We start from the raw sequence: 20,008 nt of genomic DNA on the forward strand, positions 1-20,008 counted from the left end.
ATAAAATGTGATTGTGGACTGGATTTTTTTTTACCTTTTATCACAGTCTTGGACATGTCAAAGATTAGAAACAACATTGGTTTTGATGCATTGTTAGTTTTTGTGCAGCATCAGATTTGAACTTTTTCTCCCTCATTTACTGTTCGTGGCTGTTTTTGCCCCATTTACTTCCATTATAACCACATTTTTTGTTTCCAAAGCCATGACACCATATAAGCATGCATTTTTGATTGTTGGTGTTTTTCCCTGTTGGGAAGAGGTAAAATTTTTAATTTTTACTGTTGATAACCAGGTGGCACCATTAACCCTTTAGATAGGCCTGTGCAAAAAAAAAAGCTTAGTTTCTGGCTCTTACATGGAGTTACATGGAGTATAATAGCATATTAAAGTAAGTGTGTGTGTGTGTGTGTGTGTGTGTGTGTGTGTGTGTGTGTGTGTGTGTGTGTGAGAGAGTGTGTGAGAGATAGAGTATGAGAACTCACCTTGATGCGTCTGAGAAAATCAAAACATGCACCTCAGCTCTCAGAACTACATGGAGTAAACAAAAACAAAGTAAGTGTATTTATGCATCTGCTGCCTTTTGATGGTGAGAAATGCAGACTAAACAAAAACAAAGCAAGTGGATTTAAACACTTGCATGCAAGCCTGCTGGTCATTTGATGGCGAGAAGAGCAGCAAGCAACATGAGAAAGAGCTTGACTTGTAGTGACGTTTTAGAAATGATTATGCAGCCTGATCCCTCCAGCGAGCTGCAGGATGTATCATCTTCTCCCTCTGACACCACTGACTCAGGAGAGTCAGATCCTGATTTGGATGTGGCACCCTCATCATCCTCTCTAGCTTCCACTGAAGGAGAGGAGGATTCGGAGGATCCTGGATCTGGGTGGATTGGGAGAAACGGTGAAGTGTGGTTTTCCACCAACGTGGAGACAACTCCCTTTCTTCAGCCTGCCAGAGGCGTGACTCCAGGGCCGACGCGCTATGCCATCGCAAGGGTCCAGAACATGGATTCTGTGTTCAATCTGTTTTTTACGGAGGAGATGATTGACCTCATTGTCAGCATGACTAACCTCCATGGGCGCCGCACAATGAGAACCTGGACCGGGGTGGACTCCACAGATATCCGTGCCTACATGGGGCTACTGATTTTGGCCGGCGTCTACAGGTCCAGAGAGGAGTCCACACGTTGCCTGTGGGATGGTCGCAGTGGTCGTGCGATTTTTAGAGCCACCATGTCCCTCTCAAGATTCCATGAAATCAGCAGAGCTCTGCGCTTTGACGACAAGCTGCAAAGACCAGCTCCCCTCCTATTCAACCCTGGCAAAGATGTCACAGTGGATGAGCAGCTTGTGCCATTCAAAGGGAGATGCAGCTTTCGGCAGTACATGCCAAAAAAAAACAGCAAAATATGGGCAAAAAATTTGGGTGACTGCTGATGTTGCCACATCCTATGCCTGGAGGTGTGACATTTACCTGGGTAAGACAGGTAATGCTGCAGAGGTGGGTCAGGGAAAGCGTGTTGTCATGGAGATGACAGAAGGACTCCAGGGCGTCACTGTCACTTGTGACAACTTTTTTTCCTCCTACTCACTTGCTCAGGAGCTTCTGCGGAAAAAAATAGCCTTGGTCGGGACGATCAGGAAAAATAAACCAGAGCTGCCACCCAACCTGGTGCAGGCTAAAGGACAACCTGTCCTCTCCACCATCTTCGCCTTCACAAAGAACACCACGGCTGTGAGTTACGTTCCGAAACGGGGGAGGAATGTGATCCTAATCAGTACAAGGCACCGCGAAGCAGTGGTGACAGAGGGACCAAAAAAGAAGCCAGAGATAATCGCAGATTACAACCGCTGCAAGGGAGGTGTCGACAATCTAGACAAGGTATGTGCCATTACACATTTGTTACTACATGCATCCTATTCTTGTTAATTTTTACTTGAATTCATGTGCTTGTTAGAGATAAATTTAGGAGATACTGTTTGTGTTTTGACAATGTTTGCTTGATTATTCTCATTGTCATGTGCAGCTTCAAAAATACTTATTATGAAATCTGTACTTATTCTTTTCTTGTTTTTTATTCCTGTAGGTTGTCGGCACCTACAGCTGCAGAAGGAGGACCAATCGGTGGCCACAGACGTTATTTTTTAATATAGTGGACGTCTCGCCATATAATGCATATGTCATCTTCACAGCTGTGGATCCCTCCTGGAACCAGGCAAAGCTGTTTCGGAGAAGGCTTTTCCTAGAAGAGCTGGGAAATTCTCTGGTCTCTGCAGCAATATTGAGGAGAGAGCGCCTCCCTCATGCACCAGTTGCTGCTGCACTGGTGAGAGAGATTCAGTCTTCTGCAGCTGTCCCTCCAGACACAAATCCACAGACACCAGCAGGTACCAGCAGCTCAGAAGGGAAGAGGGGAACATGCAAGTGGTGCACAGGACAAAAAAAACACCAAGTGATATGCTGCAAGTCCTGCTGGAAATACTGAAAACACACACACACACACACACACACACAGTTTGTGGTTCGTTTAAATGTTTAGTTCTTCATCCATCCTCAACTCTTGAACCATTGTTCAGTTTATTTGAAGTTGTTGTTGCATTTTGGTTCATAATAAATTGTTCATAAATCTGATGCAGATGCTGAGTAGATTTTTTTTTACAGAAACTAAGCTTTTTTTGCACAGGCCTATCTAAAGGGTTAATGGTGCCACCTGGTTATCAACAGTAAAAATTACAAATTTTACCTCTTCCCAACAGGGAAAACCACCAACAATCAAAAATGCATGATTATATGGTGTCATGGCTTTGCAATCAAAAAATGTGGTTATAATGGAAGTCAATGGGGCAAAAACAGCCACGAACAGTAAATGAGGGAGAAAAAGTTAAAATCTGATGCTGCACAAAAACTAACAATGCATCAAAACCAATGTTGTTTCTAATCTTTGACATGTCCAAGACTGTAAAAAAAAGGTATAAAAAAATCCAGTCCACATTCACATTTTATATTGAAAATTAGTCATTTTGTGTGTTTTTTTCCCCCAAATCAGTGACATCATTTATTAATTTGGCAATTAAAGAGTTAAAATCCTGATTTTTTTTTTAACATTTAGTATTTTTGAGCAGGACTGAGGTTGATTAATAGATTTATGCAAAAACATTTGAAAAAAATATTTATCTGATACATTTTTACAGCAGTTTAATGTAGTGGCTGTTTTCAGCCACGAAACATAACGAAAGGGTAGTAAATTTGCCCACAGTGTACTGTTGAGTTTTTGAAAAATTTCAAAGCATTTTCCCAAAATATGTATCAAAATAAGATTAGTCACCAAAATCATTCCATTTGCTGAAACATGGAGAAAGTTATGGCCAAATTAAGACTCAAAAATACCCCGTAGTGGATGAAAACATCCCCAACATCACATAAGGGTTAAACAGATTTCAAAAAGTTTTAAACATTACCGAAAATAACAAGCAACTGCCAAATAATTTAAATAATTATTTTTTAACTAAATAATTATGTATGACTTATATATATATACACATAAAACCAATGTTACAACATTTCTAAGTAAAATAGACACTGGAGAAAGCAAACCCATACCTGAGGAGACATTCGAGGAGACTTCCACTAATTTTCACAAGCAATTGGTAAATATTCAAAACTCTTATTACTAATATCACAACTGATCATCAAAAGTGCACTTTTTTTCAGCATATTTTTTCAGCATATTTTCAATTGTGTCTACTAAAGTGTAAAGTGTAAAGTAAAGTGTCTACTTTAATATTTCAAATAACATTTGTGACCCTGGATCACAAAACCAGTCACAAGTCGCACGGGTATATTTGTGGCAAAAGTCAACAATACGAATATGGTTCAAAATTATAGATTTTTCTTTTATGCCAAAAATCATTAGGCTATTAAATAAAGATCATGTTCCATGAAGATATTTAGTAAATTTCCAACCATAAATATATATAAAAAATATTTTTATGAATGAAAGCAGCACAATCACGAACCTTAAAGGACAACTTTAAAGGCGATTTTCTAAATGTTTTGATTTTTTTGCAGCCTCAGATTCCAGATTTTCAAATAGTATCTCGGCCAAATATTGTCCTATATAACAAACCATGCATCAATTTAAAGCTTATTTGTTCAGCTTCCAGATTATGTATAAATCTCAATTTCAGAAAATTGACCCATATGACTGGTTTTGTGGTCCACGGTCACATTTGTGAAAATAAAATGTCAACATATAGGGTTGTTACGTATGTAACGGTGGGAACTGTGGGAACGCCTCTGCGTGATTGTGTTGTGACGCACATATGGAATCAGTCCAATGGGGTGACGGGCGGGTGACATCATCAACCAGGAAACTGAAAAGCGCACATGAACAAATAATGTCAGCTTCTCATAGGCTAAAGCAAGTCGATCACAGGCATGCCGGGAGTATGGCACACTGTCAGAAAAAAAAGTACAAAACTGTACCTTTTAGGCTACAAGTGGCCGTCACTGGGGTGGTACCCTGAACGGTACCCTTTTGTACCTTTAATGTGAGGTACAAAATTGTACCTTATAACTTTGTACCATTTAAGGGGCAATTTTGTACCCCAACGAACGATTGTGCATACTGCAATAAAAGCAGAAAATTGTACCTTATTAAAATATTTCCCAGGGTACGCCCCAATGACAAAGAAGTTTTGATCCTATGGGGCACAACAAAATATCTTAAATAAACTGGCTTACAGATATGCAGATTTAACAGATTTTATTTCTAAACTTTCTTATACAAAGAGAATTATTACATCATCTCAGAGCAGCAGGTGTGAGTCAAGACAATTAATTAAAAGCTCATAAAAGCTCATCAGACATAACTCAGCAAATATATTAAGAGTTATGAAAAAGTCCTTTAAAACAGTAACACCTTCAAACAAAGTAACAGGAATACATGAAACTGTCTATACTGTAGAATCCTTACAAATCAGGAATTGCTAATTAAAAGTACTGTTATAAATTGAAATCCAGCTAATTAAACAGGCTATATCATGTGCTGCACATAGGGCAGTTGTTCTTCAGCAAGAATACCTAGTGCTAATAAATAATTTGTCATCAACACTGTGGGCATCTAGTGCCTGGTATCAACCTCCTCACCTGGTGAGAGGACAGTCCATTCATTCTCATATTTCATACAGTATGAATAATAATGACGACAAAAGGATTCAGGAATTAACAGCTTGCCACACAATAACCAGTGTCCATGTTAAGAATGTACTTAATCTGGAAAAACAATGGAACTTCTTCTGTATGCAGGTGACCCACAGTAAACACATCTTTAACACAATTTTTGACCTCATTTACCTTTACTTCTGTTACTCGCTGAAGTTTGCCTTCAAAATGTACATGTTGTACAGGTTGTACTTCTTGTTTGTACTTAGTTTGGTGAATAAAAACTGCTGCGATTACATCCTGCATCCTCTTTGCTTGAACCAATCCATGACATATGAATATGGATCTAGCAGCAGTAGAAATTCTCCTCCTCTCCCAGGGGGATCTGTCCTTTGAGGCCCACACACAGAGGTATTTGGATTTGCTACCTTTCGTCCATTATGATGACACCAACCTCTGTGTGTATTTCTGGAGATGGCCCTCGGGGGAACTTCCAGGACTTCGTAGAGTGGGTGCTAGTCAACAATGGATCCCTCTTTACCATTGGGGAGAGTGAGGAGAAAAACAGCTGGCCAGCCATCAGGCCTGCCACCAGATCGGTCTCTGGGTGACCAAGAATGATATCCAGCATGGCAGATCCACCGCTGATGTCAGTGCGATCTGCCTAGATGGCCACCACTCCAGAGACTCTTCACATCAAGCCTGAGTCTCTTCAGGTCATGCGTGCCGAGCCAGAGACTGTTCACGTCATGCCTGCCGAGCCAGATACTGTTTACGCCATGTCAGCCGTGCCTGTGTTTTCGGACAAGATGGCCGCTGCGCCTGAGTCACCTCCGGAAGTTGCAGCGCTTAGTGGCCACGGCTATTTTGTGTGTGTGGGAAGCACACACATCGGCTCCAGCCCGTGAACCCTCAGCCAAAATTGCCGCTGCCCTTGCAGAGTCTTGTCCTGTTGAGGCCACCGCGCCTGAGAATTTGCCTCCAGTCAATAAACCCTTAGCTTATCCCAAGAAAATTTTGGTGGGGAGCTATACGTCCCGGGCCATAGTGCAAGAAAAGTCAGCACGATCTGGCAAGATGGCTACCACTCCAGAGACTGTTCACGTCATGCCTGCCGAACCAGATACTGTTTTAGCCATGTCAGCCGTGCTTGTGTCTTCGGACAAGATGGCCGCTGCGACTGTGTCAGCTCTGGAAGATGCAGCGCTGATCCTAATGGCCACGGCTATTTTGTGTGAGGGGGCAGCACACACATTGGCTCCAGCCCGTGAACCCTCAACCAAGATGGCCGCCGCCCTTCCAGATTCTGCTCCCGTCGAGGCAGCCGATCCCGAGTCTTCGACCTAGATGGCCGCCACCAGTTCCCTGATAATTTGCCTCCAATCAATAAACCCCTAGCTCTTACCAAGATTTTTTTTTTGGCGGGGGGGGGGCTATACGTCCCGGGCTCCTGGACTGCCGTCTCCGCCCTGACCGCCTGAGGGGCCATCTCTGCCCTGGGCCCCCAGACCTTACGCCACCGCCATGGCCCTCAGACCTGCCGGCACCACCATCGCTCCCCGAGCTGCCCTGGAGGCTTCCTGCTCTGGGTAAACCATGCCCTTGTCAGCCTCCAGGGCGACTTCATGTTGAGTTTTTTTTTTTTGAGTTTGAGTTTGGTGAATAAACTGCTGCGGTTAGATCCTGCATCCTCTTTGCTTGAACCAACCCGTGACAATGTGGTGTTTTATTTTTACATTTGTTTATTTAATAGGCCTACACCTACTGTGGCTGAAAAATAAAGCACTGTTTATTTAATTTGTATGTTATGTTTTGTATTTGTAATGTCTATCTTTGTTCTTATTTTTAATAACAAAGATAAAATCATGAAATTATATTTTATAATTATATTATTTTGTTACCTTGTAAGGCTACATTTTTAAAATGGGGAAATTAGTTTGCCTGTACTGCTGTCACTTGGAAAATGGTAAAAAAAAAAAAAATCAGGATTTTCCTGAAAGAAATTGTGTATGATATTTTTGCCATATCACCCACCCCTAAAAGAGGCTATAACAGAACAGTGCTGCTGTAATGTGGGTGCCAGTAAGTCTGGGCTACCCAGCGAGAAAGCAAAAGGCTCTCCTGAGAATTAACATTTGAACTCTCTCTTGCATAGTAACAGCAACATCCGAGATGCAACACACAGTGCAGCTCTCACCACACTTTTACATTCTCATCATCTCCCCCTGCTCCCCCTCTTCTCCTCCTCACCTAAAACTCACTGAAAACCTATGCAATGTTAAATGTGTACAATAAGTAATTATACATGTTTGGCATCATTTGAAATGTCTCCCAGTGCGACTGGTACAAAGGTCTCATTCCAAAAGTAGTAAAACAAAAGATAACTCGAGATAACTTTAGAGATAACTTGCACACAGAGGACGGTGCGTCTTCCAGGCAAATGGCCTCCTGCTCTCAAAAGGTGTAAACTCTGAATGCAAATTCCCATTGTTAGCAAATGTTTCCGTAAAAGAAGTTTCTGTCTTGGTCTGGATATATAATGAATTGCAACAAGAGGCTCAGGGCGACTTGTAACTCAAATTAGCCCGTGATGCTGAGTGTATGCCAAACACTTCGCATCATGTATTTCATAACGTCATGTTCGCATCTTCTCTCTTTATTTCAGAGCATTTGATGTTTTGTTTTTATTATCTTTGAACTGATTATGAAATTGGAATGACACATTTACCTGACATAATAAATTGTTACATTTGATTTATTCCGACTAAACTCTGAAACTGACTCTGAAATTGTTTTCCCAAGTGGATTAAACAGATTTGTATGTTACCGCAAGATTTGAGTCAGATTAGTGACGACTAATATTTGGTTTGCAAAGACAAGAAGTGAATTTCCGTTTAGGGCAGTAAATATGCCACTTGACCAACCTAAATCTGGGAGTCTTACCTCTGTTTTAATTTAATGTTACTTTAGATAAGTGTACGTGGGAAACCACGGCATGGCCAATCCAAAGCTATTATAAGAGAAGTAAAGTTGGTTGACTTATCTGTAGTAGTGGCCATACCTCTACTGAAGTAAACGTTATGTTAAATTCAAGTGTATGCAATTCCATGTGGGCTATACCAAAAGTATATGTGATTGTGTAAGCGTGAATGCGACCAATCTCAGGTATATAGCAATTACCTCTGATTGGTGATGAAAACTGACGAGCTTGTGAACGCAAGACCTGCGTTAAGTGTGAGGACCTCTGAGCGACATAGCTTCCTAATATGAACAGGTAAAATATAAGTAAAGAGTTGAAAAGAATAATCAAATGTGCTGCTAAACTATTATATGATTGACCAATAACCAATTGACAATCTAACCTAAATTCAAGGTTGTTATATAATGGAGTCAGATAAAAGCTAAAATGAATTAAATTACTTTGCCGCGTGGAAAGACAGTAACTCGCAGAGACCTTCACCCGTTCTATCGGATACCGCCTTTGGACCGATCCAGACGGGCTTACACTACAATGCCTGACAAAATGCATCAAAGTGGCTGAAATTAAGCATTCCTGTCCCTTCTATGATGACCAGGATGACTTTTTGGGTGCAAGCACTTGTGCTTGTCGGAGTTCTTTTGAGGTTGTGGTGTGAACAAGAAAGGGTCTGAGATCACTTCAATGCTGAAGAGGACCAAAAAAAAAAAAAACGGGTTCTCTTTTGAGTCCACTATAATGTGCACACCAAAAGGACTGAGGTCACTTTCCGGCTAGTTCCCTTTCTGGTTCACTTTAAGTGAACTGGGTTTGGTTCTTTTAAAATGAACTATATGTGAAACCACCCATAGAGAATAACCTCTGAACTTTAATAGCAGCAATCTTGTTTTACTCAGTTGATGCTGATAGTCACACGGTTAAAGCAGCTATCTTTATTCAATTCATCATCTTTGCAATCATTTATAGAAGCTTTGTCTGTAAATCTTAGGTTTACAAAAAGCTTGTTTCCATCATATGTTTGGAATTGGTCAACAGGCAAACTGTTACGATTATTAATTGTGTACAGTCTCTTTAGAAACGTGTTCTTCCCTTTTTCTGTCCTTTCCTCTGTTCCACTTGTTTGAAGTGGTGGTGCTAATAAATCCATGCTTCAGTTCAACTTTCTTGTGGAAGGAGTTATCTGTCTGCCTAGTAGAAGAAGGGGAACTCTTTTACGAGGGCAGAATAGTGAAGCTAACTAATCTAAAACACTTGTTTATAATGTATGTTAAAACACTTGTTTCTTTCACTCGACTGTAGAGATGTAACTATACCTCAGCTTTCAAATGAATAGAGTGATTAACCACAATAAAGAGGAAGTTAAAGGCAGGTTTGCTCTGGCCACACTTTTTTGTGTTTGTGTTTTTTTTTTTTTATTGTTTTTTTTTATATTTGTTCACTCAACCATTGACCTATATACATACATATACAAATACATATACATACATACTAGTGAAGTTAACTTATGTTAAAAAATAGAACATAATTGTAAAGTGTTGGTGTTTTGTGTCATGTTCACTTGGTTAAAGTTTAAACCACTCGATGCAGCAAGTGTGTGTGTGTGATCGTGTTGTTCATCAAGTGACCAAACCAGTGGAACACTTCATTTGCACGAAACCATGCTTGTGTTAACCACAAAAAAGAAAACTGTGCAAAAGTTAGATGTTTTTAAATATGTGCAAAAATATTAAAAACAATTAATATGCGTGCCAAAAAAAATATCTTGATTTATTGACATTTGTTTTCTTGACTTCAAGCTTTGTCAAATGTCTGTAAAACATCACTCATGTGATGTGTAATTTAATATCAAGAATAACTAAAATTGTTGCAGAGATAAAAAACTGTTTTAACCCCAAGAAAGCTAATCATCCATGTGGTTTACAACTTTTACTGCTGAGCATGTCAGCGCACTTATAATAGAAAGAGAAAAAATATATATATTACTACTATATATAAGCAAGATCTCCACTTAAAACAGTAACAGCAAAAAGTGTTACTATCATACACACACTGCATATTTACATACAAAGCAGCAAACAGAAATTATATGTGGACATTTTTTATTAAAATTCACACATATAAAACATAATAACAATAAAAAATAATAAAAAAAGCATATGTAAGCACACTTTGTATTCATAAAGTGCATCACATCACACATTGGCTGTAATAGACAGTAGTGCTCTGCTCCTGACTAGGCCTGGTGTTACTGGAGCACATGAAGAAATCAACTTCAGCACACTGAAAGAGGACCATATTATATATGAATGGACATATACAGTATGATAGACATAATGTACAGTCAGCTGGTCATACACATTTCAGATCATTTAATGAATCTTGTGCAGCTTGAAGTTTCACTGTAAGAATCTCCAGGACAAAATAAGATAACATATATTAATATTGAAGATCTTACCTGAGGATTATTTGAGTTTTGAGCCGCAGATTTTCCAGTTGCATCAATAAAGCTCTTCACCATTCCTGAAACAGCACTGAATATGAATATCACTGAATTCACACATTGTAACAGTGCAAGAGCTGATTCACAGAGAGTGTGTTTTACTGTGAAAAGTGTGAGATTCAGACCAGGGGAATGAAAAAAGTGTCTAGAGAAATGTGTTTTTTAAAAGTTGAACTTTTTTAGGCATTGTTAGAACGGCAGAACTCGCACGAGGCGCTGAAACAGTAAGTGTTTACATTAAAAAACAATGCAAAAGTGTCCGGACAAAAACACGATCTGTGTGAAACAGCTATATTTTGTAGAATTTGTCTTCTTGTAGTTCAATGAGACTTTTATTGTAGTAAAACAAGTACAAACCTATTAATGCAATGGTCAGAAGCACATTCAGCAGGATGAATATGATGGTCATATTTCTCCATTGTATCTGGAGTTGTGGAGCGTCATCTGTCTGATTCCTGTGGACGGAGTCTGTAAAAGGTTTGTAGTTCAATCCTTATTCAGTTTCAGTCTTTAACAGAACAATTAAACTATTATTAGATCTTCATAAAGTATATTCAATCTGGAATCCATCATGTGGTTTATAAAGACATGAAATGATAAAATAACTCACCGCTGATGTAGATTTTGGTGCCGTTGTTGAATTTAGTTGGTTTACTAGTTTTTACACAATAATAAACTCCTAATTCATCAATGGTGATATTTCTGATGAACAGACGACTGTTAGTTTTCACTGAGTATTTGTATATAAAGCTGCTGTTTTCATAGTCACCTCCTTCTAATGTACTACTGTAAGTGCGTAAGATCAACACTGGAGGATCCAGTAATTTCAGTTTGTACCAGTAAATCTCCTCTATATCAAGATCACAGGTTATATTCACATCAGATCCTAAAGTTACTGGTATGTTTGTTAGACTCTCTGTGGCTTGATACAACATGAACAGATCTATGACAGAAAGAAAAACACATTTATTAAGATATAAAATCAAAAGAAAACTGACTCAATCAAATGTGACGTGAGAAACTCACAGATCTGCAGCTGTATGATCTTCATTGTCTGATCCAGATGAATAATATCTGCTATAGTGATCATACACACATCTCAAACTGTGAGCGGAAACACAAACCTCGACCACACAGACGAGAGGGGAAGTCAGAGCTGGCCTTCTCTGAGAACATGATCATTCTTAGTTGTTTAAATCAACCAGTCATTAGAAGATACAGTGTGTGTAAATATGCAAGTGTGTTTTATTTCAATCTACAAATATTTATTTTGATTTGCTCCTAAAAAAAAAAAAACACCACATAACTTCTATTATCATATCAAATTGTATTGTATTTATTTATTTATTGCTACCAGCACCAGGTGCCATATCAGAATGAGCTTTGACTAAAATGCCACTGCAAGGCTCATGCTTAATGAAAAACATCTGATGATATCTTGATGAACAAATCAATAAATGTGCACGTCTGACTGGCTGTTTGTTCAGATGTTTAGTGGCAAAACAAACACATGTGTGGAGTTTCCACTTTTTCATAATGCAGGTAGACGGAGCACACACCTCTGCAGCTTGACACAGGAGCAGGTGTGTAGTGCTGGTATTAATCCGCAGGGAACTTCACAGGGAAACACGAGGAGAGAACACAGGCTAGATAATCTTGTAGCTGAACAGGAATCGTAGAGAAATCGTTTCCTAGTTCACACTTACAAATAAGTCAGATAGAATAAATATAGCCCGTATTCCTGGCTGTAAAAGAATGAGCCAAGAGTGAGGAGTCGGGGTGGTGGAGGGATGCTGAAAAACTGTCAAGGAATGTTAGACGAGTTGACAGAGTGAATACATGCTTCCTCTCATGCTGATAGGGTAGACATAGTAATTGTTTGATGACAAGTAGATTGGATTGATTATTTGAACGTGCTCCTCCCGAACTTTGTTTATAAAATATCATTTCAAGGCCAGACGCTGAGGGAACTGAGGAGTGTGAGTGTGACAGGTGAGCGTGGTTAAAACTCTGTGAGAGGGATCGCTGAGTGGTGGATGTGAGAGAGTCTGGTATAGCCTCTGACCACTGCTCGGATACCTACATTTCTGTATGGGATTTGGCGAAACTTTAGCCTAATAAAACTTTATAAATAAAAATTATGAAATGAAACACTTTTATTTAACTATTGTTTAGCATTTTAACTGATTATTTTATTAGGCTATCAACCGCTCACCCTCTGACTATATAAGTCTGTCCCATGACCAAAAATGGATGTGGGAAGCGTTCTGGGGCACAGAGCAGAAAAAGGTAAAGCTAAAATAATAAGCTTAACCTATTATTTATTTAAGTTAAAGTGATCAACATTTAACATTTAATAATGGTTAACTTTGGTGCAACTTTGCATTTCAGGGCTCGACATTTACTTGTTTGCTTGTCTGGGAGAAATGTTTTTTTTTTTTTTTTTGAAGGGGCAAGTGAAAGATGATTTTACTTGCCTGGCCAGACAAGTAGCCTATAGCTTAAAATAACTAGGGGAGCATCGAAACGCGAGAATGATTCTGATTATTTTTTTATTATTAATATATATATATTTTTTAGCTAGATTTAGTGTAAAGAGCGTTTGATAATGGATAGTGTAGGCTATTTCTGGTAACAAGGTGGCGCTGTTGAGGCTCGCGCTTGCCTGTCTCTTTGTGAGAGATTCTTTCGTGGAGAAATCGAAATACAAGAGCGCAATATCAGCAGAAGAATGTCACAGATCACAGAACATATGATAGTTATCTACCTTAACACGACCAAGGGAACTGTTTTGCTGAATATTATCACGAACAAATAGCATATTTAATTAACCCTTTCACGCATAGTGGTCACTACAGTGGACAGCTATTAAAAAAGCATTTTCTTGAATTTGCACGGGTTTTTATGGCAAAGTTGCACATCAGCCTCTTCATTGGACCCTTGTGCATCATCCTATAAATTGCAACCAAGTGGCAAGCCGTTGTGTTTCGATTTTTTCCCCCTCCAAACCACGATGGCCAAGGGTCAGTCAGACATGCCAAGTTGCTCCGGAATATCCACCAATTTCCTCTATCCTAGGAGACTCTTGTAGGTAAAAAATAATATTGCAGCATCAAGCAATATCTAATGAGTCATATCACAGTAAAATTTTCCAAGTTTTGATTTTAGATTGAGAGAAAACTCTGATTAATCACATGTCCACTGTAGTGACCGTCATGCATCAATTGCTTGATTTCAGCTACAATTCATAATTATAATGTGAATATTGTTTTTTAAATTTAAAACTTAAAACTTAATCTGCAGTGACTTTTTTTACTGTAAATAAATGTATTTGTATTATTAAAATGTCATTTTCATTGACATCGAAAAAAGTCATGTGTTTACTTAATGTATGACACTTGTAATGCATTACTTTACTTGTTAGATCAAAAAGTAATCTGATTACATAATGCATGTTACTTGTAATGCGTTTTTTTACTTATAACATCAAAAAGTAATCTGATTACGTAATGCATGTTACTTGTAATGCGTTTCCTTACTCATAACATCAAAAAGTAATCTGATTACATAATGCATGTTACCTGTAATGCGTTTCTTTACTCGTTACATCAAAAAGTAATCTGATTAGGTAATGCACATTACTTGTAGTTAATTACTTGTTAGATCAAAAAGTAATCTGATTACTTGTAACACACTACTTTACTTGTAACATCAAAAAAGTAATCTGAATGGGTTATGCATGTTACTTGTAATGCATTACCCCCAACACGGATCATTTCAGATGAGATTGAAAAAACGTATCGCTAGGTTTTCTCAGAGGAGGGCTATGATAGAAATGTGCATGTCCATCTTGAACATAATCAGAATTATCAGCTAATAAGGGTAAATCTCCATACTCTGGTGCACTGGAGGGAGCATCTGAGTGGTTTCCACAGTTGTACCTTGACAGACTGTAGAAAATTCTGATGGAATCACGTCCTCATGTTCTGATATCATAGATACGCGTAGTGCAACTTGTATGAAGTTGTATGTAGCCTTTGCAATATTTCACATTTATATTTTTTGTATATATTTTATAGTTTTCACATGATTTGATATAATTGTATTGATTAGTTTGTTAAATTCACATACTTTATCTGTTTGATTATTGTCTTATATTTAATACAGTATATCTTCAGTTTAAACCATAACTGCATGCTGTCCACTCAAGTGGACATCTGAAGTTCCCTTTCGTTCGGGAACTCCTACGTCTCGTCGGAGGAGTTTCCAACGAATTGGGATCACGCTAGGGAGACCAACTGTCTTCGAGTGAAATAAAACGAGCCAATAATCATTGGCATGCAGGATTTGCATTCCGCGGCCCGCCTACCAGCGCGCGTATAAAGCGGAAGCGAGCGCATACACAAACGCTTTCTGCTTCGGAGCCGACCGGTTGTGTCCTCTGAGTGTATGAGCGTTTAGATTGTGTTTCCGTGAAGCTCAACGAGTCTGCTGTTTCAAGGAGTCTCTTGGTGTTGGTGTTACGGCGCAGCAGTGATCTTCGCGATCTCCCGGGTTCCATCTGTCACTTCAAGCGAGCTGCTTTTTTCAAAGAGCTGTTATCACAGCTGGTATTCGGTTGAGTGCACACAGTGGGCTTGCAGTTTCCCCGCTGTGTTGCCGCGTTGATCCCTGCGTGCTTCGGCACACTAAAAGAGTACTTTCTCTGAAAGAGCAACACGAGTGAAGATCGCGTCCTTTTAAGGATGACGTTTCACCCGTGTGTTTCTGGATGCGGTCAATATCTGCCTCCGGCTGATGGTCACGATCGCTGTCTCACGTGCTTGGGCCTCGCGCACGCTGAGGCAGCGTTAGTGGATGAGTCATGTTCTCATTGCGGGAACATGCCCATCGCGACATTGAGACTAAGACTGAGATCCCTCAGACGAGGGGGAGTCCCTTTGGCGATTCCCCGATCTAGTTCTTCTTCTGGTTCACTTCAGAAGAAGCCTACTTCGGCTAATCCCATGGGTGGTCTGAGGATTACTGTGAGGAATAACCCGCCGGGTGAAAGACCCCCACAGGCCCCTCAATCCTCCGTGTCGCAGCCATCGGAGTCTTCAATTGAGACGACCGGGTCATCTCGTGTGACTCCCGCTGTTTCCTTTGGGACTCCACCGGAGGACCAGATGTCGATCGCGGCATCAGAGGGAGAGCAGTCATCTTCTGGGGAGGACGATTCGGCTGCGCTGCCCCCTTCGGGTGTGGTAGCGTTGCCCGAGTCGGACCTGGAAATGGCTGCTATGCTTGCCCGGGCGGCCGCGAGTGTCGGGCTCGTGTGGAATCCTCCACCGTGTCCCGAGCCCTCGCGGCTCGACGATTGGTATCTTGGCGCGGGCCGTGCTGGTTCTCAGCACGCCGCTCCAGTGCCTTTCTTTCCGGAGGTGCATGAAGAGGTGACGAGGACGTGGAAGGCCCCTCTGGCGGCCCGACACAGACTCACTCCCTCTTCCTCCCTCACCACTCTTGATGGAGGAGCAGTGAAGGGATACGAGGGCATCCCCCCAGTGGAACGGTCTGTGGCGATGCATCTGTGTCCCAAGACCGCGTCCACCTGGCGGGGTAACCCCACGCTCCCCTCCCGCGCATGTAGGTTCTCTTCCGGTCTGACCGGAAAGGCTTATAGTGCGTGTGGGGAAGCTGCTTCCGCCCTGCATGCCATGGCACTTCTCCAGGTTCACCAGGCGAAGGCGCTCAGTGACATGCAGGAGAGTGGTACTGCCCCAGGGGCGCTCCAAGAGCTGCGTACGGCGACGGACCTTGCCCTACGGGCGACGAAAGTCACCGCACGTTCCCTGGGTCGGGCGATGTCCACACTTGTGGTCCAGGAGCGACACCTGTGGCTCACCTTGGCCGATATGAAGGAGTCGGACAAGAGTAAGCTCCTGAACTCCCCCATATCCCAAGGTGGGCTCTTCGGCGACGCTGTGGAGGACTACGCCCAACAGTTCTCCGCCGCCCAGAAGCAGTCGGAGGTGATTAAACACATCATGCCACGGAAGAAGGGTGCTGCTGCCCAGTCTTCACCGGCTCCGCCTCCGGCTACTCATCGCCGAGGGCGCCCTCCTGCCGCCGCCTCCGCCCCTGCTCAGCCTAGGCAGCAGCCTTCACCTAAGCCGCAGGGTGCCGGCCGCAAGAGAGCTGCCCAGCCTGCTTCCAGCGCCTCTAAACCTCCAGGTAAAAGGAGAGGGAAGAGACCCTGAGACAGGCGACCCAGGGGACGTACCTGTTGCTCTTCGGGAGGGTGCCTCTGCACCACTCCTTCCCCCGGAGGAGGGCCGGGTGGAGAATATTTGGTTTCCTTTTGTTTCTGTTCCGCCGCTGGCAGCAGACCAGCGGTACCCAAAGTTTCAACACAAGAGCAATTTCTATTTCCCCTGGGTCATACACGGTCGAGACTGGTAGTGCAGCACGACGCTCAGTTGCCTCGCCGCTCTCAGTCTCCTCCGTCCAAGAGGGCCAGGATGACAGTGTGCGCCGCAGCATTGCCTCGCCACTCTCATTCCCCTCTTTCCAGTGCTCAGATGACAGTGATGCCGCCTCGGCCTCATCACTCTCATCTCCCACTGGGCAGGGAGGTGCGGATACTTGGACTCGATCCCCTCGGGCGTCGTTCCTCGTTTCCCCTCCCTCCTTCACCTCGGGGCAACGAACAGCCGAACGCCTCCGGGCCTTCCCTGTCGATTGCCCCCGCGTGGAAGCAGGTTGGTGTTGCATGTCACACCCAGACTCCACTTCCGGCCGCCCCAGGGCCTCCGGAGTCGAGTCCCTGCCTTCCACCTCGCTGCCCCACCCCAGGTACGCCGGTGGTCCGGGTCGGCTCACTGGTTCGGTTCTTCGAGGCCTGGCTAGCGCTTCCCAGACCGTCTCGGTGGCTCGCCCGGACCATCCGGCTCAGCTACGCAATTCAGTTTGCTCGCCGGCCTCCCAGGTTCAGGGGCGTCCACTTTACCCGTGTGCGGTTAGAGGATGCCCCTGTCTTGCGGAAAGAGATCGACGTCCTGCTGGCGAAGGACGCGATCGAGCCGGTCCCTCCAGCCGAGATGAGGTCTGGGTTTTACAGCCCTTACTTCATTGTACCCAAGAAAGACGGTGGGTTACGGCCAATCCTGGACCTGCGAGTTTTGAATCGGGCCCTTCACAAGCTCCCGTTCAAAATGCTTACGCAGAAACGCATCTTCGAATGCATCCGTCCCCGGGATTAGTTTGCAGCGATCGACCTGAAGGACGCGTACTTTCATGTCTCGATTCTTCCTCGTCACAGACCGTTTCTTCGGTTTGCGTTCGAGGGTCGGGCATATCAGTACAAGGTCCTACCCTTCGGGCTGGCCCTGTCGCCCCGTGTCTTCACGAAAGTCGCGGAGGCGGCCATTGTTCCCATGAGAGAACGTGGCATTCGCATTCTCAACTATCTTGACGACTGGCTCATAATAGCTCACTCGCGAGATCTGTTGTGCGAACACAGGGATATGGTGCTTCACCATCTCAGTCGGTTGGGTCTTCAGGTCAACTGGGACAAGAGCAAACTCTGCCCCGTGCAGAGGATCTCTTATCTCGGTATGGAGTTGGACTCGGTCGGCCAGACTGCGCGCCTCACGGAGGAGCGCGTCCAGTCAGTGCTCAACTGCCTCAAGTCAAGAGGGTAGGGGACCTGCAGGCATTTTCGGTCGACGAATCGTGCCTAGAGTTCGCGCCGGATTTCTCTCACGTTGTTCTGAGACCCCGGCCCGGATATGTGCCCAAGGTTCCTACCACTCCGTTTAGAGATCAGGTAGTGAACCTGCAAGCGCTGCCCCCGGAGGAGGCAGACCCAGCCCTGGCTTTGCTCTGTCCTGTTCCCGCTCTGCGCTGTTATATTGACAGGACTCAAAGCTTTAGGACCTCAGACCAGCTCTTTGTCTTGTGAAAGTGCTGCAGGGTTGCTAATATCACCATCTCACCATGTTTCTAAACAGAGCATTGTGTGTTTAGCAGAAAAAGATGAAGGCGGCTTACAATAATTGATTTATGCATGTCAAAAACAATCATTTCTCATTGTGTTTTAATACTAATGATAAGTATTGTAGATGATAAATATTGATTAATAACTTGATTATAAATCACTGAAAAGATATACTGTACATTGAAGCGGCAGTGGATTTCAGAATCAAACCATTCAGGAGTCTGACGTCACGCCCTCTTTGCAGACTGTTACACCAGATCCTCCTGTGGTTTAGAGCAAGGTGTTCTCCCTGAGAGCAGTCTACATTCCTGGATAACTGAATTTAGGGAGAATAAATCCTGTCGAGGTAGGTACTGAGGGCCGGGAAATGGAGACTCCGCCCTAAGATGGAGTTGGTTTGGGAAAAGTTTGGCTGGGCGGAAGTGGAGCTGTTTGCTTCTCAAGAAACATCTGTTCGCTCTGGTTCTCCCTCACCATGGTACAGATATGGCTGATGCTACGTCTGTACGCTCTCCCCCAGATTACTGCTCTAGAGAGTGTTCGCCAGGACGGGATCAGCCTACTCTTCGTAGCCTATCTCTCCTGAATGACTCTCCAACCAAGAGGGACCGTCTGTCAAATGCTGGGGGCACAATCCACAACCCCCATTCACTCGCATTTGCTGTCCTGCAGTATTTTAGACCAAACATATAATGGTAACTGAGAGTGGCCTGGACACATCAGTAAATGGTGAGATATTCTGCTAGATAAAATGAGCCTGCCAGAAGAATTTCATGATAACTTGATTATGTCTTGTTCGGTCTGTATCATCGCAGTGAGCTTTTGTCAGGGTTTATGCATGCGCTGTAAGGTGAATGTAGCGTTTTCCGATGTTTCAGTGTGGATGAGAAACTTTTGGAAAATGCTTGGAAACACTATGGACAGAGAGTGTGGACAGAGAGGTGTTTAAAGTCTGTGTGGACAGAGAGCGTTTTGAAACGAAAACTCCGTTTTCAAATCTATCTGGATTGATGTAGACGTAGCAAAAGCCTTAGGTAGGCTGTGTGTTGAGAAGTTTGAGAAAGGTTGAAGGTATTTCCTATTCATATAAAAATTTTGCATGCAGGAATTAATTTATATTACATAGGAAATAAATAAATGCTGTTATCTGGGGGTGAATGCAACGTATTTATTTATGCAAGTTTCAAAACATGATTGTTGAAGAGACAAATAAATCGCCTTTACAAACATATTTGTCCTCAGCTGTGTTGAGGTGAGGCGTTTCCTTGGATTTGAACATCGAATCCAATCAACAAGTAACCCTGTTCAAGAAAACACATTAGGTTACACAGGGTCTCTCTAAATGATCCCAGATACTCATACATCACAAGATGCTATATATATATAT

At 42.6% G+C, this 20,008-nt stretch overlaps 1 protein-coding gene and 1 long non-coding RNA gene across 2 annotated transcripts in view; both read right to left on the bottom strand.

The window, feature by feature from the left end:
* Nucleotides 1-20,008, bottom strand: part of LOC311295372 — a 383,037-nt gene that overhangs the window by 306,999 nt on the left and 56,030 nt on the right. The gene's annotated exons all lie outside the window — the stretch shown is intronic.
* LOC311295353 (bactericidal permeability-increasing protein-like) overlaps nucleotides 19,776-20,008 on the bottom strand; it is a 43,569-nt gene continuing 43,336 nt past the window's right edge. The window contains exon 16 of the mRNA XM_084416692.1: nucleotides 19,776-19,922. Coding sequence (XP_084272818.1) covers nucleotides 19,860-19,922 — 63 coding nt within the window. The 3' untranslated portion in view covers nucleotides 19,776-19,859. The remainder of the gene's footprint in view (nucleotides 19,923-20,008) is intronic.

Source organism: Rutilus rutilus (assembly GCF_951802725.1).
Source record: "Rutilus rutilus genome assembly, chromosome: 8".
Lineage (NCBI taxonomy): Eukaryota > Metazoa > Chordata > Actinopteri > Cypriniformes > Leuciscidae > Rutilus > Rutilus rutilus.